Source organism: Haliotis rufescens, unplaced genomic scaffold (genome assembly GCF_023055435.1).
Source record: "Haliotis rufescens isolate VD_foot unplaced genomic scaffold, xgHalRufe1.0.p SCAF_4, whole genome shotgun sequence".
Lineage (NCBI taxonomy): Eukaryota > Metazoa > Mollusca > Gastropoda > Lepetellida > Haliotidae > Haliotis > Haliotis rufescens.
Window position 1 is genome coordinate 42,257,950 of NW_025964112.1, and position 12,951 is coordinate 42,270,900.

At 40.3% G+C, this 12,951-nt stretch overlaps 1 protein-coding gene across 1 annotated transcript; it reads right to left on the reverse strand.

Moving 5' to 3' along the window:
* Positions 1 to 3,132: 3,132 nt before the first annotated feature.
* LOC124135984 (nipped-B-like protein B) lies at positions 3,133 to 4,929 on the reverse strand. The gene is made up of 2 exons (XM_046501719.1): positions 4,899 to 4,929; positions 3,133 to 3,938 (listed from the first exon to the last, which is right to left on the reverse strand). The coding sequence occupies exons 1-2, from the start codon at positions 4,927 to 4,929 to the stop codon at positions 3,133 to 3,135; spliced, it is 837 nt and encodes a 278-aa protein (XP_046357675.1).
* Between the last annotated feature and the right edge of the window lie 8,022 nt (positions 4,930 to 12,951).

The following is a 12,951-nucleotide window of genomic DNA, read 5'->3' on the forward strand; positions in this document are numbered from 1 at the left end:
TACACTCTATCGCTTCATGTGTCACACAGAGTTAACATCATGTATATATCGCTTCAGGTGTCAGATGGAGTTAACATCAGGTATATATCGCTTCAGGAGTCACACAGAATTAACATCAGGTATATATCGCTTCAGGTGTCACACAGAGTTAACATCATGTATATATCGCTTCAGGTGTCAGATGGAGTTAACATCAGGTATATATCGCTTCAGCAGTCACACAGAGTTAACATTACGGTATATATCGCTTCAGGTGTCACACAGAGTTAACATCACGGTATATATCGCTTTAGGTGTCACACAGAGTTAACATTACGGTATATATCGCTTTAGGTGTCACACAGAGTTAACATCACGGTGTATATTGCTTCATTTGTTACACAGAGTTAACATCACGGTATATATCACTTCAGGTGTTACACAGAGTGAACATAACGGTATAGACTGCTTCAGGTGTCACACGGAGTTAACATCACGGTATATATTGCTTCAGGTATCACACAGAGTTAACATCACGGTATATATCGCTTTAGGTGTCACACAGAGTTAACATAACGGTATATATCGCTTTAGGTGTTACACAGAGTTAACATTACGGTATATATCGCTTCAGGTGTTACACAGAGTTAACATCACAGTATATATCACTTCAGGTGTTACACAGAGTGAACATAACGGTATAGATTGCTTCAGGTGTCACACGGAGTTAACATCACGGTATATATTGCTTCAGGTATCACACAGAGTTAACATCACGGTATATATCGCTTTAGGTGTCACACAGAGTTAACATAACGGTATATATCGCTTCAGGTGTTACACAGAGTTAACATCACGGTATATATCACTTCAGGTGTTACACAGAGTTAACATCACGGTATAGACTGCTTCAGGTGTCACACGGAGTTAACATCACGGTATATATCGATTCAGGTGTTACACAGAGTTAACATCACGGTATATATTGCTTCAGGTATCACACAGAGTTAACATCACGGTATATATCGCTTTAGGTGTTACACAGAGTTATCATAACGGTATATATTGCTTCACGTGTCACAGAGTTAACATCACGGTATATATTGCTTCACGTGTCACACAGAGTTAACATCACGGTATATATCGCTTCAGGTGTTACACAGAGTTAACTTAACAGTATATATCACTTCAGGTGTTACACAGAGTTAACTTCACGGTATAGATTGCTTCAGGTGTCACAAGGAGTTAACATCACGGTATAGATCGCTTTAGGTGAGTGAGTGTGAGTGAGTTTGGTTTAACGCCGCTTTTAACAGTTTTCCAGTTATATCACGGCGTGTCAGCATAATGTGAGAGGAAAGCCCGAAGTGATGCAGGTCTCAGACGTTTACCACTTCGGTGAAACCCACGAGCACGGGTATGGTGCTAACAAACCTAGAAGCATAATCGGGGCGAACCGGGATTCGAACCTACAATCATAGGTTTCTGGCGTGCCCAAGGGACGCAACTCTGCACAGCGAATCGCGGCGCCTTAGACGACTGGGCCACCCGTGCCCCCAAATCGCTTTAGGTGTCACACAGAGTTAACATCACGTATATATCGCTTTAGGTGTCACATAGAGTTAACATAACGGTATATATTGCTTCACGTGTCACAGAGTTAACATAATGGTATATATCGCTTAAGGTGTCACACAGAGTTAACATCACGGTATATATTGATTCAGGTATCACACAGAATTAACATCACGGTATATATCACTTCAGGTGTTACACAGAGTTAACATCACGGTATAGATTGCTTCAGGTTTCACACGGAGTAAACATCACGGTATAGATCGCTTTAGGTGTCACACAGAGTTAACAACACGGTATATATTGCTTCAGGTGTCACACAGAGTTAACATCACGGTATAGATCGCTTTAGGTGTCACACAGAGTTAACATCACGGTATATATCGATTCAGGTGTTACACAGAGTTAACATCACGGTATATATCGCTTTAGGTGTCACACAGAGTTAACATCACGGTATATATCGCTTTAGGTGTTACACAGAGTTAACATTACGGTATATATCGCTTCAGGTGTTACACAGAGTTAACATCACGGTATATATCACTTCAGGTGTTACACAGAGTGAACATAACGGTATAGATTGCTTCAGGTGTCACACGGAGTTAACATCACGGTATATATTGCTTCACGTGTCACACAGAGTTAACATCACGGTATATATCGCTTTAGGTGTCACACAGAGTTAACATAACGGTATATATTGCTTCAGGTGTCACACAGAGTTAACATCAGGTATATATCGCTTCAGGTGTCACACGGAGTTAACATCACGGTATATATCGCTTTAGGTGTCACACAGAGTTAACATCACGGTATATATTGCTTCACGTGTCACACAGAGTTAACATCACGGTATATATCACTTCAGGTGTTACACAGAGTTAACATCACGGTATAGACTGCTTCAGGTGTCACACGGAGTTAACATCACGGTATATATCGATTCAGGTGTTACACAGAGTTAACATCACGGTATATATCGATTCAGGTGTTACACAGAGTTAACATAACGGTATATATTGCTTCAGGTATCACACAGAGTTAACATCACGGTATATATAGATTCAGTTAACGTCAGGTATATGTCACTTCAGGCGGCTACTAGGGGTTGTTCGTGGATTTAGAGGTTCCTTAAATAGACAGAGTACTGTCAAACATGCAACATGTGCTTCTATAGTTCATTACAGCGCACAGTCTTTTACGTAATTAAAAATGGAAAGAACTGTTGTTAAATTTGATTGTATCTTTTTAATCATCACTGATTCCAAGAACAGTTTCCGAAAAATAATCAGTTGCTTGGTAATTCTGTGTAAAAATAAATTGGTCATTGAATAATAGGGTAAGAAATGTACAGTGTATTATGCGATTTAAAAAAAATAAATTTTTATACGTTTTAATTTAAATTATAATTTTGAAAAAAAACAAAACACGTAGAAGTATTCTACTTAGCGCCAGTGCAGTTCTTTTGGGACATTATATCGCGAACTGAAAATCAAACTTATGATAAAATCAAATGTGAGGTATAGTTTCTTTTGCTCGTCAGTTTATATATCAATCTTGCAGTTAATGATATGCCTAATACACAGAGACAGTGTCGCAGTCTCGCACGACTTGACCTTTCTTCACATCTTTTCCTTTCTCCCCTTCTTTTCCTTTCTCCACATCTTGGCCTTTCTCCACATCCTGGCCTTTCTCCACATCCTGGCCTTTCTCCACATCTTGGCCTTTCTCCACATCTTGGCCTTTCTCCACATCCTGGCCTTTCTCCACATCCTGGCCTTTCTCCACATCTTGGCCTTTCTCCACATCCTGGCCTTTCTCCACATCCTGGCCTTTCTCCACATCTTGGCCTTTCTCCACATCTTGGCCTTTCTCCACATCCTGGCCTTTCTCCACATCCTGGCCTTTCTCCACATCTTGGCCTTTCTCCACATCCTGGCCTTTCTCCACATCCTGGCCTTTCTCCACATCCTGGCCTTTCTCCACATCCTGGCCTTTCTCCACATCTTGGCCTTTCTCCACATCTTGGCCTTTTCTCCACATCTTGGCCTTTCTCCACATCTTGGCCTTTCTCCACATCCTGGCTTTTCTCCACATCCTGGCCTTTCTCCACATCTTGGCCTTTTTCACATCTTGGCCTTTCTTCACATCTTTTCCTTTCTCCCCTTCTTTTCCTTTCTCCACATCTTGGCCTTTCTCCACATCCTGGCCTTTCTCCACATCCTGGCCTTTCTCCACATCTTGGCCTTTCTCCACATCCTGGCCTTTCTCCACATCTTGGCCTTTCTCCACATCTTGGCCTTTCTCCACATCCTGGCCTTTCTCCACATCTTGGCCTTTCTCCACATCTTGGCCTTTCTCCACATCTTGATCATTTTCCCCTTCAACAGAGCCAATCTATTTCGTGGTGAGTATTTGGCACGTACGTCATTCCCTTTGAAAGAACAATGCCCAATCAGTTGTAAAAACAGGCATATAGTCTTAATTAGTTTATGACAGTGAATGCCAATTACAGGTGTGATCAACGCAGGTTGTGGACCGGATAATTACACCATGCAGGTGTGCAGGTGTTGGCTAGATGCGTGGACTGTACGGGTTAGTTTTATACGGTCACTTTGGTACATTCGGGACGAAAGTTTCAGTTTTAAATGACATTTCTGGATGATGGTTTTGTATACTTACAAACAGATACGGAATGTGATCATTTTGATGCTTTAAACAAACAAATGCTGACATATCGTTAAATAACTAGACTTAAAGTCCGAATTGTACCTACACATTCAAGTCACCACTGCATACATACAGAATTCTGCACTTGAATTCTAAGGTCGGGGGTTTTATCCCCGGCCGCGTCATACCAGAGACCATATACCGATGGTCTCAGGTCATACCAAAAGACGTTAAAAGATGATACTTGTTGTTACGCTGCCACCATTGACTGATATAGAAAGCACAAGATATTTGTGACCGAGTCTATATATGGATATAGTCTTAAGTAGACGTCAAAGCTAGGATTCTTAACATGCTTAAACACCCGTTTCAGTCGTAATAAAAAATAGGAATAATCGGGATGTGCCTGTGTTCGAATTAGTTTGGAAACGTCTATGGAGTCGGTTATACTTTATTCTAATTTGTATATGTTGTTCTCCGGTGTAAATGGCAATGGAGCTGGCCTCTGATGTTAAGAAGAGACCATTCGCATATTTGCGATCGGTTGCAGTTTTTATAACAATGCCTTTCGCGATTGGTGCATTTAGCATACAATGGACACTGTTGTCGATACCACAAACCAATCCGATAAACATGGTATTACGATAGGAGGAATATACACATGTGGTCACCGAACAGGAACTTCCTTTCAGCCTCATCCATCGATGCAATGTCTGCTTGATCAATACATTATTGTCAGACTTCTCAAATACATTTATTCGGGGGGTTCCCGATGCGTGGGTGTTTCAGAAGACAAACATAGATGCAAATCCTTAGACACTCTCTGATAAACGGGGCTATTCACTCACAATATTGTATTCATACGCGGCTAAATTCCGGTTATGCAGTTTTGGAGTAAATTTTCATTCTGAAGTTGCACATTTTGTTTAAACCGCCAGCAATGGCGTGCGTGATTTAGTCTCTAATGAAAACCAAATAAACATACTCTCAACTTCTCCCATCACTGTTTTCATTAGGTACAATTATGAAATTAGGTTAGAGTGGTTGGGAAATCGACGATAAAATATTGAATTTAGACCTAAAGTTTGATTAGTAAGAGTGATAAGAAACAATAGAGACCATGCAATATATGTTATCGTCTCTGGAAACAAGAATTCCTTTTTTTATCCGGCCTAACTAGAATCTCCAAGGTCGTCCGTACTTTGGATTGCATGTTTCGTATTAAGACAGGAAAGATCATCAATCCATTAAGGTGACAGAAATATATAAATATTATCATCCAGTGTGTTTTCGTACCGTATATATACATATTTGGAATGAAAATTGTACTATGCGAGTCTTTGGCGAGCATAATACATGCTTTTTATTCCTAATATTTGATATGTATGATACAGGAAAACCGCCCTATTCACAACAAGCGCCATACATCCGAAAACCTTTTGGGAACTGTATGCAAAAGATTTAAAGGGACACTGATCTAAAGCAATTCCCCGGGACTGGTGGTTGCTTTTGTTATTGTTTTTTCCTCGTGAGTACCCGGATGATACGCAACGCAACTGAGCGTGACAAAGACTGGGCTACCGTCTGCAAGCACAGCTGAATAAACTTGGAGGCAATAATTGTTTTATTCATTTTTGAACACTGATTGGTTAACCGTGATCTATAAAGATTTCGACAAAGGGCGCATGTTAATTAATTTCTTCAGCCTAAACAAACAGACAAAAAGAAGCTCATCGGATGCCGTCATTTGGAAATAGTTATATGATTGTTATAGTTTAAAAAAAAAAAATATCCATGCAGTGAAAGCGATTTCGGATTGCGTCGATAATACGATTACTACTCCCTTGTTGTCATCCACGTTTTCTCGTATAACCCTACACTTGTGTGTACCTGTCGTCATTCACTTGATGCTCAGTTAATGAATTTATTACAGGTATAATTAGTGGTAGCACCGCTCAGAATACCTGACAAAGGTTCCCATTTGACATTTATTGTGTCTGGGGTAATTATTCAATCTAAATCCAGGTTTCAAGTGAGGTGAAATGTGTGTTATGTATAATATGCACGTGGCAGCCCAGCAAGAGATGAATGATCAGTTGATTAACCTTTTTGTAAATCAACGGATCGTTCCTAGTCATCAAAGGATTAACAGAAAATACATTGATTGATTAATCACTGTTATCTTGCACAGTGGATATGTCAAAAGTGAGTGTTTACATGTCTAGGTTTACTAAAACAAAGGGAATGCACTCATATCATGGCGTGAAGTGCCGATGTAAAAACAACATACTTTGTTCAAAGGGTTAACCGATAATATATTCATTGATTGCTCATTGTTATCTAACTCAATGGATTTTTTTAGGAACCGTGGACGTTATGAAAATAGTTGTCACGTGGGCTTTCTCAGCCGACCTTTCAGACATGACACCTATGTGAAACACCTGAAACAATCTCAGTGATCAGATGAGAAACGAACACCGGTCCTACTAAATAACGCCCGGGGCGTCCGGAAACGTCCGGGAGAATGATACTAAATAATAAAGTGTACTCTATATAATTGTGTTCTTGTATTAATTATACAAAATAACATACAGCTGGAAACAAATTACATACACCCCTATTCTTTTTAAATGGTGAATCTGCGAAGCAAATACGATTTGATTTTATTCGAACTGACGAGGAATTCGTAACGTAGGCTTTGAAGGATACAATGTAAATTTGCTTAAAATAATGTTCTTTTATAGTGTCATATTCTGTATACTATTCCATAACTAATACTGAAACACAGACGTTTTCAAAAGTTCATGCGTGGCCCAGGAATGGTTCACTGCGTGTAAAACGTCCGGTACTATAGCGTCCGGGCATCGTCGGGGAGCATCTGGTGGGAGCGTCCGGGAGGTTTCATCAGACGTCCGGAAACGTCCGGGAGTTTTCATCAAACTTCCGGTTACTGGTACTTTCATTTTCTGGCCGCTGCAGATGGCAAACACTTACGCCAGTTGATATTCTCACGATCTTACCAAACTGAGAAAGACATGTTTTATTGACTGCACTGTATTTTTAAACTCCCGGACGTGTCCGGACGTCTGATGAAACCTCCCGGACGTTCCCGGGCGTTAAATAGTATAGGAACCCCAGTGTTCGGGTTATAATATCCCGAAACGAAATATATTTTTAAAAATATTTGATTGTTACAGAGACACGTGACATCGAATTAGTTTCTGATATTTGCATTTTGTTTTCCTTCATTTGCTGTAGGATTGGACAGATTCATTCCTGTTCCTCTACGTCTTGGTTAGGAAATTCTTAAAGTCAATTTGTAAAATGTGATTCTCTCAGACAATTTATTAAATGTGTAAATATTTCAGTCATTTTGACTGAAAAATCTGTCCATTTCTTTAACAGATTGATTAAAACTGATTAAGACGATCAAAAGGGCCTATAAACATCACATTAGATTATTATGTAGGATTAGAAGCCAAACAATATAGAAATGTACTTTTCATCGTAACATTTTCAGTCTCTTGGTGATGATATTAAACAGAAAAATGTTTGGAATTCGTTATTATTATAATACAGATGGACATATTTTCCAGTCAGTTTGTAAAATAACTGAATATTCAGGCTTTTAATAACTTTCCTAAGTGACTGTAAAAATTACAAACACGATAAAAAAAGAAATGCTCAGGAGAAATATTTTTGTGTGTTGCAACCAAGCAAGTGACTTATCAAAAGTTCGTCACCATATCCGATGCTACCCACAAAAATACCTACATTTCCTTATTATTTCCAAAACTGTATTTCCTTTTGTTGATAGATGTGACCATACGCCCTTATACTATCAATAAAAGTGACAAATGCGCTTACGAATTGTCTAGTCTAGTCTAGGTTTCTGCTATATCATCCGGGTACTCAGGGGGAAAACAATAACAAAGGCAACAACCAGTCCCGGGGGAATTGCTTTAGGTCAGTGCCCCTTTAAGGAGCAAGTAGGCATCCGGTTAATGTATGGACCTTACGAAGTGTATTACGGCTTGATTGCCTAATTTGCATATGCATCGGATCGTGATACCAAGTTTATCGGCTTGATTTATTGCATCGACTGTCCATTATATGACAAATAGCTCAATAAATGTTATTAGTTTTTTTGCTTCCTGGGTAAATTAGGTCCCAGATTAATTTTCACAAGGAACCAGATTAATTTTCACCAGGACCAAATATACAATTTCACCGTTTTATTGCTCGTTGGGGGTTATTACCTTCGCTGTTCTTGTTATTGTGACCAATAACGTATAGATATCCGAAAAGATCGGATTCAATGTTTGGTGTACGGGGTTAGACACATTATATATATATAAACAGCTGCCCATTGAGACTTTAAACGCTTTGTCTCTGAAAATCTTTAATTTTGATAGACACAGCCAACTACATTTAAATCTAGAATTTCTCCATTTAAGGCTATATAGCATTACGGAAGGGAAAATAATTCATGTGAAATACATTCGTGAGATGCGTTCGTTAAATGGTCAACATAACACCCCGTGCGAAATGAGATCCACCAAAGGCACTCGTTAAATGGGCGAGCTTTGTCAATTTATCTTCCCCTCATTTACCCGCGAGGTGCGCTGACCCGGCCGGTCCATTCGTGACCAACTAGTGTTATATTCCGGGACAAGCCGAATGTGGAGGGCGAGTGGTGACGAATGATGTTACCCCAGACGAAAGACGTATATACAAAGATCTATATACGTCTTTGCCCAGACTGACAGAATCCCTCATACACTCACACTTGGAAAATGCCGTGGGAAAAGAACGTTTTTATTTTGTTTCCCCGCTATCTTCCATCGTGGGGATTCGTGTTTTAGTTGAACACGCAACACAAATGTTGATATTCTAAACTAATAATCACAACAAACTACGTGTTAGTTAAAAAATATTCAGTTATAAACGATCGTTTTGGAATGAAGGTGCAACAGGGTAAGGTTTTAGCTTGGCTCATCTCTATGTTGTCGCAGGGCGAGTGGGCGCAGGGTACAGTGATCCGGGAACCAGATCGTAAGCGACAGGTTTGGACCGTCGCTTATATCAATTTCAAAAAGAGGAGTTATTGCCCTTGGGAACGAAAAAGACCGTTCGACGTGTGTACCTGGCGCACTCACTATACATGTGGGGCGGTGGGGTGGTATAGTGGTTAAAGCGTTCGCCCTTCGCGCCTCTTTTTGGATAGAGTTATGTTTTTTTCTTCTTTATTTTTGAGGCTGAGATATTTTTTTCTCAGGAACGATGTATGCCAACTGTGCATTCACACCCAAACCTTAGGACAGTAGCATGCTAAGATTAACGCTACAACAGAAAGAACAAGCTGTTGTTATGATACATTAATAAGCAACGCATGACCACGTCACAAGGTGTTTTGGCTGTTGACGAATGATTGTCATCAGGCGCATGGCCTGAATTATGCAGACTTGGCGGAAGACAGACAGGTCTAGGAGTGGCAGACATCCCGTCACCGCCACCCAGGAAACGCTACATGGGTAAACCTCCATCTGAGGAATGATTTTATTACTGTGACGTGATCAGCTGAGACAATCATCCTGTCAGTCGCTGGACAGTGTCCAGAAGACTGCGTCAGTACAATATCAGAGCTTGCAGACCACTACGAGACGTAACGCTGACACTGCAGCACTGGTAGAACAGAAACTGGCAAAGTCATGTTCACAGGAGAGAGCAGATTCAAGCCTTTCCTGACAGATGTCGAACAGTTTGGAGGTGGCAGCATCTGTAGCCTTTTCAATGCAGCACCATTAACCCTGCAACGCGGCACCATTACACCTGTCAATTCAGCATCTGTAGCCAAGTCAAGACACAGTGGCTGATTTTGGAAGGAAACATCGTTGGGCAGCTTCACATTGATCAGTCTCCCTACTCTGTTGTACTTCCGTTCTTGCAACAGAACAGGACAGACCCTGTTTCAACAAGATAACACAAGACCCAATACAGCATCTTGCCTTGACCAACCAAGTCACCAGACGTATATCTCACCTGCAGTACTCTTGTGGGATCACCTTGACCATCAAATTAAGGCAACAACTAGGTCGCTCAGATGACAAGGATTAGTTCGCTCAGGTCACAGGACCATGTTACTACTAATAATAACAAATGTAACACCTAACCGCCAGCACACAAAGTCGAGTCCCGGACGGGACTCAACCCACAAAAGTACTAGAATTTATACTTTACTTAGAAAGTGTTATCCCAAATACAACATTTGGTACATTTGACCACTTTCTAAATGACATTGTGTGTTCATAGCTTTCGGCCATGGGAGCGGTACACTTGTCAGAGGGGTACACAAAGTACGTGATCTAGAGTACCAGTTGTCGGACTTTCATTTTTGTGAAAGCCTCGATCGGTGGCTGTGAGGATTAGATCGCTGACTTTGTGTGCTGGCGATTAGGTGCCTCACTCTGGCAGCGTAGGTTTGAATCCCGAACGGGGCTCAACCCAAATAAGTACGATAATCTGTACTTTACTAAGAAAGTGTTGTCCCAAATACAACATTTGTTACATTTGACCATTTTCCAAATGGCATTATGTGCTCAAATAATAACAAACACACTTTCAACCTTCGGCCTCGCCTGCGAGTTTGTTATTATTATTAGTTAAATGCTCCTGTGCACAGGCCCTCTGAAAAGAATGGTGTTGAATCCCATTTCTTGTGATCAGACGTATTACATCTTCACATCGTCGAGTTTGGATTAAAGGGAACTACAGTTGTGACATTCTGAAGGATTAAAGGGAACTACAATTGTGACATTCTGAAGGATTAAAGGGAAATACAATTGTGGCATTCTGGAGGATTAAAGGGAACTACAATTGTGACATTCTGAAGGATTAAAGGGAACTACAATTGTGACATTCTGGAGGATTAAAGGGAAATACAATTGTGACATTCTGGAGGATTAAAGGGAACTACAATTGTGACATTCTGAAGGATTAAAGGGAACTACAATTGTGACATTATGAAGGATTAAAGGGAACTACAATTGTGACATTCTGAAGGATTAAAGGGAACTACAATTGTGACATTCTGATGAATTAAAGGGAACTAAAATTGTGATATTCTGAAGGACTAAAGGGAACTACAATTGTGACATTCTGAAGGATTAAAGGGAAATACAATTGTGACATTCTGAAGGATTAAAGGGAGCTTCATGATTTCAGTCTTGATGGTTGGTAGAATGCCGAACAATAGACCCTATCCTCAAAACTGTGGACGCTTTACCTACTCTTTTGTCCTCATTCACGACATAACGTGTAATGATGTTGGTATATAATACATTTCTTTTGATAATATAAGTATGTTATGTTGTATTTTTTTCCAAGTAAGATGCTTAATGGGCATTTCACATCACAGTCAACAACTGTTTCAGTCATATCACAGCGGGACAAGTGGAGTCGATAATCTTGTCCAAGGATACGACACAGTCACTTGCATGATATGGCATCTTGAAATGGAAGGGAAGATTTGAAATGATCTTTAATAGGTATGTGTTACAGGCATACTGTCTATCATGCACATGTCTCGACTCGAAGTTTATTCCTTACGAAATACTCTGTGTTGATATTTGGTGTTTTTTTCAAGCAGATGGAGGCTGAGGGTTTTTTTTACACAAAATTATACGAGCTGTGTTTTTTTCTGGTCCACTCTCGAATATATACAGGCCGTCGCCTTATGGCTGGGATATTGCTGAGTGCGGCTTTAAACAACACGCACACACAGAGACACACATCGCAACACAACAACTATCGGTAGCATTGTAAATACACTTACAACTCCTTCTGTAAATGTCAACCAAAGCAGCATGATTATGTTTTTATATGTTGTGACATATGAAACTATTAAAAAGTGTGTACTCAGATATAGTTGACCTTAGGTTTATTGTTATAGATTTATAACCTTCCACGTTCAGATTAAACAGCATCACCATTGGGATGTATCAGTAATATCCAAGATGAATTATTCTACTGAAATCAAAACCGATGCCATACAAACTACAAATATAGAATGCAGTGCCGTACCCAGCCGGGGCGGCATTGGGGGTTGGGGTGCAGTTGCGGGATTTATTTGTATCTTGAAAATACAAGTTGGGGACGGCCTTGGAATGATATTTTCGAGGTAGGTTTGACCACAAAGATAAACTACACAAACATGCTTACAATGCAGAGACACAGTGCGTACGATAATGATTCTTGGTTGGCCTGGACCATACTCCTACTACTCGTGTTTTTATCCATGCAGTGGTTAATGTCAAAGTATCACTTGGGGCTTTACCCCATGGTGCAGCTGGTTCAAATACAAAAGCATTGTCCGGTTACGGTCAAATATGCACGTCCCTGTGTAAGTGCAATAATCTTGAACTCCAGGTTAAACCCCATTTCACTTCTCTTCAACAAATGCGGAACTTTTAACGCATCTATAGCTTGTTAACTCGTGATGACAAAAGGCACCCCTATTTATCATCTGTCTTTTTTGGTCAATAATTCGTTTTCATATGACTAAATGATTGTTGCATGAAAAAAATATATCAGCACCATTAGGTGTGTGTGTGTGTGTGTTAGGGCTGGGACGGGTAACTCGGGTACTCGGGTACTCGGGTCGGGTGGGTACTGAGTAGGACCCGGCCGGGTACCCGCAGGACTACCCGGACCCGTGGTTAGTCA